The following is a 15,085-nucleotide window of genomic DNA, read 5'->3' as shown; positions in this document are numbered from 1 at the left end:
AGATTGTGAGTTTCAATGATGACAGGGAATGATATTGATAGATGATAATATTGTACAGTGCTGCAGAATATGTCCTCAGCCCTATCATTTTTATTCCTTTGTGTTGTTCTGTTGTGTCTCTTTGTTGTGATGTGTCTTGGCAGTTTTTGTCTTTTCAAGTAATTTAGACATACTCTTTACTCTCTGTTGTTGTTATTTAGTTGTTTATTTGCATTTGTGTATTGTGTTTATTTTCATTACTTTGCCAAGTATTCATGCCATTGTGTGCCTTAGACTTGAGGCAATAATTGTACCATGGGTATGTTGTATGTTGTTTTTCTTTGTTTTTGTGATCCAGTTTGCTTACTTTTACAATTTGATTGACCACAAAACCGATTCTCTTCCCTCACAGGGAATGACACAATCTATTGGACCGATATGGGATACAATAAAATCAGCCGCTCCAAAAGAGACCAGACCTGGAGAGAGAATATAATCACAAATGGACTTGGGAGAGTGGAAGGAATAGCAATTGACTGGATAGCCGGTAGACGTCTTGTTCCGTTCTTGTCATTGAGCTCTTTCTTAAGTGCTTTTACATGTTGCCGTTCATGATCTCTAAAATTATTTTTGTTCCTTTATATATATATATATTTTTTTTTTAAATAACATATTTGTTCATCTAGGCACAGCAGAGCACAGAATACATTTCTCTGTCAGGGAGACTCCCACTGACATTTTGGGCCTCTAGATATGTGTTTTTAATGCTGCCAATGATTAAGTAGTAATAACTTGATATTATTCTTCTGAGAGCTATTCAGGCAAAAATACATCTTAGATACTTCATGCCTCAAGTTATGAGGTTTCAAAACACGGTACAGTATAAACCTGTATTCTCTAGATAGGAGAAATGTAACTCTGCGGAGACATTCATTTTAGCTAAAATTTACATATGAGGATTTTTTTTTTCCAGTTGCTTTAAAATGTCCTACCTTTCAAGCATATTTAATAAGACATGATATGAACTTTTATTTTTCTTTACTTTTTTCATTTTAAAGTTAGCAAATAAATATTTAAGCCAGTGGGTCCTATCTGTCAATGCTTTGGTAACCATTACTGTAAAAAATATTTTTCCTTTATAAAAGTAACATTTCTTTGGGCTATTACATTTTATAGTGACATAACTTGTAGAAGAAAAATATTTAATGTTACAATTAAAAAAGTCAGACTGTTTGGACTGTCAGGGCTGTCCCTGTACATAAAAGATGAATTGTCTCTCAAATTTGCTGAAAGAAGCACGTTTGGTCAACATGAGCTGTAGAGGCATATACTACATTTTTAAAGTAGAACTTTTCTAGACAGACAGGGACTTTAGAGTACACTAAAGCAGAAGTCTGGGACCCAGTCCTCAATGCCCACCAACAGTCCAGGATTAATTTTTTTTCCCTGTTGTTTTCCAATGGAGTAACTGAAAAAACCTAGAAGGTGGTGGGCCTTAAAGGAATACTCCAGCCAAAATAAACGTATCCCCTATCCACCGGATGGGGATAAGTAGTTGATCTTGGGGTATAGATGTCTATCTATCTTAATGCCTTTTCATTATGTCATTGTCATGATAAGATCATGTTCACACAATTAATTTTTCCATGGCAGAAACTCAAGGCTGATTTGCATGTTCATTCTGCAGCTTTGGAAACAGATTGTAGTCTTATTCAATAGGACTAATCTGCATGTGGCTACCCGGTGCCATTTTCACATGGACTTTGTGTAAATTCAATCTCATATCATCTTTTTTAGTTTGAATCATGGCATGTATTTCATTTGAAAACAATTAGATAAAGATTTTACACTTATACCACTTAAATGCCAATTGCTTACCCTGAATTGCTTAAGGCTGTATTCATTCTTCAGTGGAGTTGTTTTGTTATTGGACACAGGTAACATCTACTGGGCAGACCATGGTTTCAATCTAATTGAAGTGGCAAGACTTAATGGGTCCTTCAGATACGTAGTCATCTCCAGAAATATCGATCAGCCCAGAGATGTAGCCGTACATCCAGAAAAAGGGTGAGCACATTCTTTTTTCTTTTTTTTTTTTTCATTTTATCACTTGAGGGAATATCACATGGTATGTTAATATAAGAATTGTTTCACATGCCAAATATCCGGCATGCTTGGGGGATTATTGTTAACACAATTCCTTTGGTCAAGTTCCTTCATGTCCAGCACTTTATCCATATGGGCTCTGTTCTAAAAATGAAATCAATTTATTCTAAATCAGAGTAATTAATTCAGAGTAATTAAGGGGGTTTGCAGCAAAAAAGTATCTTATCCCCTAACAACAAGATAGGGAATAAGTGCCTGATCTTGAGGGATCCGACCGCTGGAACCCCCATAATCTCCTGAATGGGCCCCGGCACTCTGAGAGGAGAGCATACTGGGGATATCTTTGCTCCATTATTTTCTATAGGAGTACCGGAGATATCTGAGTACAGAACTCAGGTCTCTTCGGAGCTCCCATAGAGAATGAATAGAGAGCATGCTGCCCCCCCCCCCCCAGAACATTCTCCACTTAGTGAGCAGGAGCCCATTCAGGGTAAGGGATTAGTAACTTTTGCTGCACAACCCCTTTAAATGTGTTTTTTAGGACATTTTAATTGGTGGCCTATCTTCAGGATTGGCCATTATTACCTGATCATGGGGTGCCAACACTTGACCCCCTTGCCATTGATCATTGAACATAAATGCAGTAACCCAGCACAGCAACTACATAGTGAACAGAAATTCCAATCAGATTCGCTCTGCATAACTCTGCCCAACAGCTGATCGGAGGGGTTGTCTGCACCCCACTCATTAGATATTAAAGGTTCATACTGGGCATAGGAAAACCAGAATATTGCCATACGGCTGGAGAGTTATGTCTTCTTACAGCAAAGCTAGAATTAATAATGGAACTCTAATCATCTGCCATAAATCTAATAAATGGAAAGTAAAACTCAGCTGCTAGACATATGGTAAATTCCAATTCTTTCTGACCTTTAGGGGAACACCTGAAAAAAAAAAGATAATAAAATAATAAAATACTAAGAAATAATATGAAAGTAGCTCCCTCTATCTTATCCAAAGCTTTTTTCCGAGCAGTGAGTTTAACTAAGGCATGCAAGTTTTTTTAAATTTTTTTATTGTGATAATTTATTTTAACATTTTTCATTACTTTATACACAATTAAAGGCCTGCATTTATAAAATGACGTGAAAGGGGTTCTTGATTGTTCAGTTTATGATCAGGTTTTGTTAAAGGGGTACTCCGGCGCTTAGACATCTTATCCCCTATCCAAAGGATAGGGGATAAGATGCCTGATCGTGGGGGTCCCGTCGCTGGGGACCCCTGTGATCTTGCACGCAGCACCCCAGTTAAAATCAGTCCCCGGAGCATATTTGCTCCGGGTCTGATTACCCGAGTCCACGGGGCAGGCGGCATGTGATGTCACGCCTCCGCCCCCATGTGACGTCACGCGCCGCCCCTCAATGCAAGCCTATGGGAGGGGGCGGAGCTGTTCCGCCCCCTCCCATAGGCTTGCATTGAGGGGCGGAGCGTGACGTCACACGGGGGCAGAGGTGTGACATCACACGTTGCCAGACTCGTGGTCGCTGGTAATCAGACCCAGAGCGGACATGCTCCGGGGACTGATTTTAATGGGGTGTGACGTGCAAGATCAGGGCGACCACAGGGCAGGTGGCATGTGACGTCACGCCTCCGCCCTCATATGACGTCACACTCTGCCCCTCAATGCAAGCCTATGGCAGGGGGCGGAACAGCTGTTCCGCCCCCTCCCATAGGCTTGCATTGAGGGGCGGAGCATGACGTCACACGGAGGCGGAGGCGTGACATCACACGTCACCTGCCTCATGGTCGCTGGTAATCAGACCCAGAGCGGACATGCTTCGGGGACTGATTTTAATGGGGTGCGGCGTGCAAGATCAGGGGGGTCCCCAGCGGCGGGACCCCCCCGAACAGGCATCTTATCCCCTATCCTTTGGATAGGGGATAAGATGTCTAAGCGCCTGAGTACTCCTTTAAGGTTATAAAATACAGTTATAAAGCCAAAACAAGGTGTGGATCATAATGGTAAAAATGCATAGGGCTGTATGCATACTGTGGTTTACCAAGTCTGGTGTTTCACACGTCGACATTAAGTAAAACTCTGGCGGCTGTAGCATTCAGCATCACTGAATTGGCACACTGCACATTGAAACACACGCCAGCCCACTAGCTTATATATTGAAATAAATTAGACGTATGGTTAGGCTATTCCCTCTTTTACACTGGGCCACACACACTTTTTAAAATCAGACAGAAATTATGTAAAAGGGCAAAAAGTTGAACATTTCCCAAATTACGTGTCAAACTACAGTCGTAGTTTGACTACAAAACAGTCCAAAAAAAGTCTCTTGTAAGTAATTTTACGTCGGTTACAAGTGATGATGTAAACCTTCATTGAATGTGTCCTTACAGAAGTTTCACCATTGAACTTTGGATGTTTTACGTCTCAGAAATGATGATGACTATGATGCCTAAAACTCCTGGTTTTAGCATCAAAACTATATATAAAATCTGATCAAAACCCGAATGTATAAAAGCACCCATACTAGGTTTGACAAAAATTGTAAAAAGTGAAAAAGAGACAAAAATTAGCCTAAAATAAATGCAAACATTGCACATTGTTCTCCATTTGTGTATAACATCACAAAAATTGGTTTGATTGTTAAGACCTAAGAAAGTGTGGAAATTAAAGGGTTAATAAAAAAGAAATGTTTTCTATTTTGACCGAATTGATGGATTATTTTTCCACTGTCTTTTTCATTCATGTGTCACAGTTACCTTTTCTGGACTGAATGGGGGCAGACTCCATGTATAAGCAGAGCCCGGCTGGATGGATCTGAGAGGACTCTACTGGTGAACACAGGAATCTCTTGGCCCAATGGGATCTCCGTAGACTATGAGGTCAGTTTCTTCCTTATATATTTATAGTTCTGTAGTATGAGCACACACCTTCTGTTCACCTTACCATTATCCTCGTAATAAAGTGCTCCTGTAAAAAGATTGCTGGCTGAAGTTTACTTTGAAATTGATCTTTAGGAAAACAAATTATACTGGTGCGACGCCCGTACGGACAAGATAGAAAGGATCGACCTTGAAAGTGGACGGAATCGGGAGATTGTGCTGTCAGGGAGCAATGTGGATATGTTTTCAGTTGTCGTCTTCGGGGCTTACATCTACTGGTCTGACAGGTAATTTATTTTTCCATAAGTATTTGAGTCTGAAAATGTTATTTCAGCACCAGCTGCTTCACCCTTGTAGGATTAGCCATCCCTTAGCAAGGTCACAATAAGGATCTCATAGAGCCATGTAATTTCCACAGAAAAGGCATTTTCGATATTCAAAGCTAAAGCGTATCAATGTCACAGATACAAGTAGGTTTCGGTGCCGTCTGTTGGGCCAGATGTCTGTTGCATTTTAACGACTTGTTTGATTTTAATTATTCCAGGATTGTTGATCTGTCATTTCCTTTCTCTTTTTTTTTTTGGGCAGAGCGCACTCAAACGGCTCCATCAGAAGGGGCCACAAGAATGACGCCTCCGATGCCGTCACCATGAGAACAGGACTCGGAATTAACCTGAAGGATGTAAAGGTCTTTAATCGGGCAAGAGAAAAAGGTTAGAGCCTTCTACATTATTGGCAGCACTTTGCTCTCCCAATTTGTTAGACTTGGGAGATATGAATCGATTAAGTAGAAGAGTGGCGTAAGAGAGAAGAGCACCACAAGTGTTAAACAACACAATATGCATACAAACCTCTTAAACAGTTGCATACTATTTATTAATTAAATTAATGCTTGATCAAACAGGCATAAAATACTTTTTAACATGTAGATTTTCTGGTCTTCAGTTGGCAAATGTGAGCAAAAGCGATATGTGGTTAAACCCTGAAGGATGAAGCAATTTTTCATTTTTGCGTTTTTGTTTTTTTCCTCCTTCTTATAGCCATAACACTTTAAAATTTCCCTCTACAGACCCATATGAATGCTTGTATTTTGTGCCACTAATTGTACTTTGTAATGAAGTACTCATTTCCCCACCAAATCTATGGTGAAACAATAAAAATTATTTGTGGGGCAAAATTGGAAAAAAAATTGGGAGAAAGACTTCTGACCATCCCCTCAGCTTATTGTGATCCTGCAATTTTAGTGCAGTGGTTCATCTTGAGTAACCGGCAATAGGATTCCGGCACTTTTAGATGTTGCTATTAACTTTGATTGTGTCGTCTAAAGGTTTAATTATATCATCTGCTTAATAGACTGGAAGCAGACAGGGGATGTACATTTACACCTCTTGTCATCTAGGGGTTAAAGGGGTTAGTGTTATTCACCTCGGCGCCCTAAGCAGCCTTAGGTTAGTGTTGGCCCTGGGTACTGGTCAGTAGCAGGATATTCAGCCCAGTGAGGGTAAAGCAATTTGAAGAAGTAGATGTAGTAGGGCTGAAAATGTTCTAGTAGCAGTATGCATTGCTGTTTAGGTACAGGCTCAGCTCATTGTTGTCGACAGTTTGGGTCATGCAAAGGAGAGTCAGGGAGGTACACAAGGGGTCAAGCAGAGGCAAAATCAGGGCACAAGCACAGGTAAGGTACAGGATAGTAGAACAGGAACACACACCTTCACTGTGGCAAAATCACATTATTTCTTGGGCACATTTCACCAAATAGGAAATGTAAGGGATAGGTGGAGGACAAATTAGAGAAGTGTACACTGGCCCTTTAGGTTGTAGCAAGCGCACGCACTTGTTCCCTAGAGGGCAAACCAGAAACTGCAGCCACGTGGGAATCACCAGGAGAGAAGGCAGAGGAGGAAGCCCAGAGTAGAAAGCTTGGAGATAGAGCAAAGTATGTGGCCTGGAGGCAATGAGACCCTAGAGGCAATGAGTGCTGTACAATAGATGGCTAAAGACTAGATATCGATATGGGCATATAGCCTTGAGATCATTTTTAAATGCTAAAAACTGCTCGGTACTAAAAGAGTTAAAGATTGAAGCAATGTATAAAATTAAGGAATGTGAACAACCATTTAGCGCAAAGTTTCCTGATTTCAGCGACTTGAAGTGGCTTTCGCTCAAACTTCACTAAATCCTCTAAGTTTTCCATTTCTAATTAGCAGAAAGGACTGATTGTTAATTAACACGTTCATTCAATTTACAAAGATGTTTGTACACTTCTGACTAAGTTCAAAGCCGAGTCAATATATAGATGATTATACGGAGACAGCGGGTTTCTTTTCATGTTGCCTTTCGCTCATTTGTCTCAGACAAAACTCTGAAACAAACGTAATCTTCTTTCTCGTTTTTAAGGTTTATTTTGTAAGTGAAAAATTGTGAAGGTAATAGCTAATTCAATGAAATGTTTATTATCGTTTGTTACATTTTTTATTGTAATACTATTTAATAAAATTTCTTCACACTAGGTTGCACAGTTTTGTCCATATATACTTTTAACTCAGGAAGAGATGTCAGAATAAAAGGCTGGTTTAGTGAACAAGTCTTTTTAATTTGGGTTTAACTTATTTATGCATATTGGCCATAATAACCATTCTTTGGAAAGTTCCGACCATTTTACCAGTCTCTGGCAGTGGGGTTTTCACAATCCACTCTTCTTCGATTTTTCGTTGCATTTTGAACAAAAAAATTAATAAATAGGTGTTTTGGGAAAATGTTGTGTTACGCCCATTTTTTTTGAGAAGCCACATCTCTTAGTTGGGTTTTCTAAAAGTCCCCGATTGATTTCTGAAATTTTTTTCTAGACACAGACATTGTCGTACAGGCATGCGCCTAAGTTTAGTCTGCAAAACCCAATAAAAAATGTTAGGTTTGGCTTAGTAAATTAGAATCGATATCATTACAAATGAGGACAAGATGGAAAACCACAACATACTAATAAGTATAGACACAAGCAGTAACACAATAAAGTAAGTGCATCAGTAAAGCACTCCAAGGAGAACACAAACAGGGGTATAACCACCATATCAGAATAACATCACTTACATTCCTTATAGACCAACTCTACTTTGGTGACACAATCACTATGGGAGATTTATCAAAACTTGTCCAGAGGAAAAGTTGTTGAGGTGCCCATTCTTTCAATTTTCAGAGGCCTTTAAAAAAAAAAAAATAAATAAGGTTGCTATGGGCAACTTAGCAACTTTTCCTCTCGACAAGTTTTGCTAAATCTCCCCCAATGTGATTACATGATAAAAAAAAAAAAATCAAGGTAATACCCCCCCCATTCATATAAAGTAAAAGGATAGCCATGTCAATGCTTATCTACAGAATATTGTGTCTAGCAAGCCCAAATTATATAAAAAAGTTTAAAAAAAATCCCTGGTTGCGTCCCAGGTTATAGATTAAATAACACAAAACCCACTAAAGCACTCTCACCCCTGAGAAGGACTAAACCCTAACGGCTTTTGGAACCCGTCCTATAATTTTATTAAAATGTACCTTTTGTTATACCACTTAAATTATTGTGCCATTAATCAGAATAATTTAATATGTTAAAAATACAATAGCATGGGGGCGTGGCCTGGCAGCCTAGGTGGATGGTCGCACTGTGAGTGAGCTCCGTCTTCCCGGCCTGAAACAGCTATTATACCCAGCTTCCGACACTCCTATCTGACCACCTGCAGCTACCTGATGGTCCCTAACCATGAGAGGACACCGAAAGAGGGTCTCCAAACAAGAAACCCTTGTTAAATTCAACTTTACAAGGCGCATACCTTCCTCCCAAGATGGCGGCGGCGGCCAGCGCGGCTTTCCTCTCTCGGCTTCTCCGACTGAAAGATCACTCCCTGGTTTCACTCCTGGACTGTCTAACGCCCTTCGCTCTCTGTCTGATCCCGCTCTGCATTGCCTTGCTGAAGCGGAGGGAGCGGATAATGTCTCGCAGACACGAGTGGGGACCTCTGTGTGCAGTGATGAAGGAGGACAAGATGGCGGGGATTGGCCGTGCCGCACAGATGGCGGAGCACAGAAGGCGGCGATATCGCCATTCTCTAGTCCGACGCGACAGAAACAAAGACTGACAGATCCGGAGGAGAGCTGCCGGACTGAAGGAAGACAAGATACCACGAAGGTCAGTAAAGCTGCACCCTCTAAGCTAGAAGCGCTCCCGGTAGCTGATCTCACACTAACTGATACCACTATGAAGAGCATGTTGTTGGCCCTCAGGCAGACTTTTCTGTCAGACATAGCTGGGGTCATAACTCCGCTGCAGGCATCAGTGGGGGAGCTTGGAGACCGTGTAACCCACATAGAGACAAAGCTAGAGGAATTCTCTGAACTCCATAACACACTAGTGGAATCTCATACAGATCTGGATGAGGAAGTTGCAACACTTAGAGCAAAAATAGCTGATCTGGAAGATAGAAGTAGAAGGAACAATCTAAAGCTTAGAGGGGTCCCTGAATCAGTGCACCCCGCTGACATCCCTACATATGTTTGTTCCTTACTACAAGCTATACTACCTGAGGTTACTGCGCAGGAACTGGAGATTGACCGGGCTCATAGGATCCCAAGACCCCAGCATTTGGATGACTCCACTCCTAGGGATATCCTGGCTAGGATCCATTTTTTTTCGGTGAAGGAGAAGGTATTGGAGTTCTCGAGGAAAAATGGGGGTCTGCCCGCACCCTATCACCATGTGTCTGTATATGCGGATCTCTCTAATGCCACTCTACAAGCCAGAAGGCTACTTCTGCCTATCACTCAAGCTCTCAGAGCAGCTAATGTAGCGTACAGATGGGGCTTTCCTGTTCGCTTGCTTATACGCAGAGGGGACACCATGCATGTTATTAAATCGCTGACGGAGGGCGAGGATTTGCTCTCCAAATGGAATCTTCAAGTTGTTCCCCCCTCTGGTTTACCGCCCAGATCACGACCTCGCAGGGTGAAAAAGGACTGGTCAGTCGGGTGAGATGAGAGGTGACTTATCATTTATTTTTTTCCTCGGATGTATATCTGATTTTTTTCCTTGTTTCAGGCACGGAGCTAACTGTTCACTGTGGGCTTCAAGGTGGACTTTGCCCTCTTCCACAACGTGGGCTCTTGTTCCGTGAGCCTCTTTTTTCTTTTTTTGTTTATATTGCTATATACGTTATGGCCCTTTATTGTTTTGTTGCATTTTACTTTGCTAACTTACTTTGTTCACTGTAATTGCCTTACCGATATAATCAGGAGGTGTGTGTGCTGGCTGGGGGGCACACATCTTCACTATTATTTTGATTTACTTGCTATGTTGTGTATCATCTTCATATGTCCTTATGGTTATAAAATTTACTAGTCTTAATGCTAACGGTCTGAATGCTCCCCACAAACGTTCGTACCTATGGAAAGAAGCATTAACTACTAAAAGTGATGTCATCTGTGTCCAGGAGACACATCTGTTAGCAAAAGATGCATATAGGGTTAAACACCCCCAATATCCCCACATTTTTCACTCCCACTTCACTACCAAATCTAGAGGGGTTATGATAGCAATAAGGAACACAGTCTCCTTTTCATTGTCAGATATGATTTTGGATGTTAATGGCAGATATATTATATTGTACTGTACAATTAATGCTGTCCCTCTTACCATTGTTTCTATATATGCCCCCAACTCAGGACAGCTTCGGTTCTTACAGAGGGTACTTAGGAAGGCTAATAATACCAAGTGGGGTTCCCTTATGATATGTGGAGACTACAACTCTATTATGGATTCCACTCTAGATACCTCCTCGTCCTCCAGATTATCCTCCCTAGATATCTCCCCCTGGGTGTGGGAAACTGGGATGTATGATGTATGGCGTATCCAACATGAAACGGAGAGAGATTACACCTTCCATTCAGGGGTACATAACACTTACTCTAGGATTGATATGATACTGGTCGCTAGTCACCTTTTACCCTCTGTGCGAGAATCCTCTATTGACTCGATAAGGTGGTCGGACCATGCGGCATTCCTACTTATATGTGGAGACTTAGCCCATTTCTCTTATCTCACCCTAAATTTTCTCAACAGATTAGGCAGGATATCACTACATATTTTCAACTTACTGGGGATTCTGTCAAAAGCAGGATTTCCCTTTGGAACTGCCACAAAGCGGTAGTTAGGGGAATGTGTATTAAATACGGTTCTGTCCTTAAGAAAGATAGGGAGGAGAAGATGGAGAAACTATTGGCCAAGTTAAAATGTGTGGAAGAATCAAATAAAAAATCCCCATCTGATTCTTTGGCTCTCCAACTAGCGGAATTACGTAGAGAACTCAGATGCTATATGCTCACCAGCTATGAGAAATTGCATCGGAAATTGCAGGCCCATTATTACTCGCAGGATAACAAATCTGGTAAGCTATTGGCCGCCAGACTGAAAACTAGACAACTGAAAACACGTATCTCTGGACTCATACACCCTATCTCTGGCGCAAAATTAATCACGCCCAAGGATATAGCCAATGGCTTTGCATCCTTTTATGCCCATTTATATAATTTGAAGGACTCTATCCCCGAGCAATTAGACCACACTTCTATTACTAGGGACTATCTGGCTCGATTGAATTTGCCCACTTTATCTATGCAGCAAGTATCTGATTTAAATAGCCCCATCACGATTAGTGAAATACAGAAAATAATCCTCTCCCTCCCAGCTGGTAAGGCTCCAGGACCAGATGGGTTTATCAGCGCCTACTATAAAACATTCAATGACATACTATCTCCACACCTACTTGACTTCTGTGAGGAGGCGATAGTAGCTGGCTCCTTCCCGAAGGAAAATCTTCAGGCCATGATCACGACTCTACCCAAGCAAATATGATGATTTGCCACAAAACTATAGACCTATATCATTACTCAATCAGGATTTAAAAATATTCGCTAAATTGATAGCCGCCAGACTAGCGGTGGTCCTTCCATCCTTGGTCTCATTGGATCAGGCTGGTTTTGTGGCTGGGAGGCAAACCTCCGATAACACAAGGCGATTGATCAATGTGATGCATTATATTGAAAGAGACTCTGTCCCAGCTGTATTGTTGGCCCTGGACGCCGAGAAGGCGTTTGACCGCCTTCGATGGTCCTTCGCCTTCTCGGTATTAGAGGCAATGGGATTTGGGGGCAATATACGACAGGCAATCGTCTCTCTATATTCCAACCCCTCAGCTAAGGTGCTTGCAAATGGTGCAGTATCGGATGAATTTGCAATCACCAATGGATCCAGACAGGGGTGCCCCCTTTCTCCCCTTATTTATATCTTATCTATCGAACCCCTTGCGCAAGTTATTAGATTGGACGGGGAGATTGGGGGTATACAGATAGGGAGAACATCGCATGTGATATCGTTATACGCCGATGACGTCATATTGTCTCTTTCCAACCCTAAACGGTCGATACCAGCTGTAGTGGATCATATTGAGCAATTTGGTTTATTGTCCTACTATCATTTAAACAATGCCAAGACACAGGCTTTATCTATGAATCTGCTGCCTGAAGAGGCACACTTCCTTCAGACTACCTATAATTTTGATTGGAGAGAATCTAATATCCAATATTTAGGAGTTCACCTTACGCATCCCATATCTGCACTATACAATGCTAACTATATCCCTCTCTTGTCTTCCCTGGCTACTGAGGCTGACGCTATCTCCAAGCACTTAATGTCGTGAGTGGGCAGAGTGGCGGCATTCAAGATGTTACTACTGCCTAAGCTTTTATATGTTTTCCGTACGTTACCGATACCAGTACCACATTCTTTTTTTGTTACTGCACAACGACTTCTATCTAAATTGATTTGGGCAGGAGGGAAACCGAGGCTGTCTCCAGCTCTACTTATTAAAAATAAATTAGCAGGGGGTCTGGGTTCTCCTGACATCAGGGGATATTATATCTCTACCTTGGAGTCTGCCCTCAGGCAGTGGTGGAAAGATGATAGCACCGCCCCCTGGGCGCAAATAGAGAGACAGTCTGTTTACCCTTACTCCCTACATGACGTACTGCACATTCCTATATGGAGTCTATCACCTCCGCCAACGCATAAGCCTGTTGTGAAAGCTTCCTATCAATCCTGGGAATTCTATTTGAAACATGTAGGTTCACAATCAAGGGGAAGGATAGATGACCTTTCCTTATCACTGTTGCAGGCCACCATCCCTGATCTGGATTTGAAACACTGGAGAGAATTAGGAGTGGGTAGCTTGAAACACATATGCAGAGAAGGTAGTCTAATGTCATTTGGGGATATTCGCAAGAAGTTTCCCATCTCCACTAGGGATTTCTTCAAATACCTACAAATTAGACACCTGGTTAATTCATTGAACAACCCCTCTGTAGGCATAGATCCCCTGACTAAAATATATTTATCTGGCACTCAGAAAGGCTTGAAACCAATATATAGACTATTAATAAGTTCCGATAAATGTACTAGGCAGTACCCTCTTAGGCTTTGGGAAAGGGACTTGGGACGTAGGATAGAGGCTTGTACCTGGGAAAAGGCATTTAAAACTATTCATAGGGCCTTCCAGTGCTCATCCCATGTGGAAAGCGCTTTTAAAACTATTCTAAGATGGTATTTTATGCCAGAAAAAATTTCTAAAGCATATCCCACAGCGTCTGATAAATGTTGGCTAGGGTGTGGACACAAGGGGACCCTTTTTCATATTTTGTGGAACTGCCCTTTAATACAAACCTTCTGGGTTTCCTGCAAACTATTGACACAATCCCTTTTCCCGTGTCAGGTGCCTTGGTCCCCCCAACAAGTATTGTTATTTTTAAATTTAGAAGATGTCCCCCCCCCTTTTAGAGACCTGTATTGCATAATATGCATAGTAGCCAAAACTGTGCTCTTGAGTGGTTGGAAAACCTTACATGTCCCAAACATTTCCCATGTAATTAGCAAATTGAATACCACTTACTCATTTGAGAAAGTAATAGCATTGGGATCGGGCAGGGATCAATCTTTTGCAGATAGATGGCAGAGTTGGTCCGCCTCTCCTAATAGTGTTGATATTTAAACGCTCTAGAGCTGCCCCTTGTCCCTGGTATTTGTTCTGAAAGAGGTGTGGTACACTTTTTCTCCCCATATAAGTTTTCATAGTGGTGATGTGTCTGAGGTATGTTACCGCATATAACATACCCAATTTCTGGAGCAATTCAGACCAGAGCATACATTGGATAATAAAGAAAAAGATACTCTTTTGATTTAACACTTGACAAGGTAGGCAATGAAACACAGACCTACAGTGTTGAATTTCCGAGCTTTAACTGTGAACTTTATTGAGATGTCTAGAGATCAAACAATCATTATTGTTGTTACTTTTCTTTTGTTTGTTTTTGTCATTTGGCGCTATGTTCAGCGCTAATTGTCCTGTACTGTATTGCTGTTATACGAAAAAATTTCAATAAAAACATTGAACGGAAAAATACAATAGCATAATGGTAACCTTAATAGGTGAATTTCTTGCTCCTTCTTATATCTATTCCATCATATAAATTTATAGATACGGTATGTCACTAAAGAAACCAATGTCAGAGCTTTCTCCTAGTGTGGCTGCACTGATAGTGTCATCTACTCCTGATTTCACTCTTAAATCATTCCTCTTATTTAGGCATCATATATCCTATCTATTGGGTTCCCACAGTTAAGGCTATTGCTATTTAAAACAGTTACTATAACCTCCCCGATGTTTCGCTATACACAATGGCTTTGTCGAGATTAGGTGCTACTTCAGCAACCCAGACAACCTAAAAGACTAGGACTAGGCATAAAAATCACTATGTTCTGGCTAGTTGGACCCCAATAGAGAAAGAATTAAAAGCCCTGATAGAGACTGTACAGCAATGGCAAAGCCTGATTTGGCAACATTCTTTTAGAATTAAATAGAATCAGTTTCATAAATTAATGAATAGACTGAACTAGATTACTAGATTTGCCATAGTATTTTTCTAAGAACTTTTAACCAACATGGGTTTTGTGTGTCCTTTCTTTACTTCTATCTACTTCTACTACTTCTTATCTCTAATTATCCCTTATGCA

General features: G+C 41.1%; 1 protein-coding gene across 7 annotated transcripts in view; it reads left to right on the top strand.

Moving 5' to 3' along the window:
- The window catches only part of LRP1B (LDL receptor related protein 1B), a 1,569,499-nt gene that overhangs the window by 1,191,527 nt on the left and 362,887 nt on the right, over positions 1–15,085 (top strand). For all 7 annotated transcript variants that reach the window (XM_056534716.1, XM_056534714.1, XM_056534720.1 and 4 more), the window contains 5 exons: positions 392–526; positions 1,917–2,046; positions 4,857–4,983; positions 5,119–5,270; positions 5,572–5,696. In XM_056534716.1, coding sequence (XP_056390691.1) covers positions 392–526; positions 1,917–2,046; positions 4,857–4,983; positions 5,119–5,270; positions 5,572–5,696 — 669 coding nt within the window. The remainder of the gene's footprint in view (positions 1–391; positions 527–1,916; positions 2,047–4,856; positions 4,984–5,118; positions 5,271–5,571; positions 5,697–15,085) is intronic.

The sequence above is a fragment of the Hyla sarda genome, chromosome 8 (genome assembly GCF_029499605.1).
Source record: "Hyla sarda isolate aHylSar1 chromosome 8, aHylSar1.hap1, whole genome shotgun sequence".
In the NCBI taxonomy this organism is placed as follows: domain Eukaryota; kingdom Metazoa; phylum Chordata; class Amphibia; order Anura; family Hylidae; genus Hyla; species Hyla sarda.
Note: the sequence above shows the minus strand (reverse complement) of the source record. Positions and strands in the feature narration are given on the sequence as shown.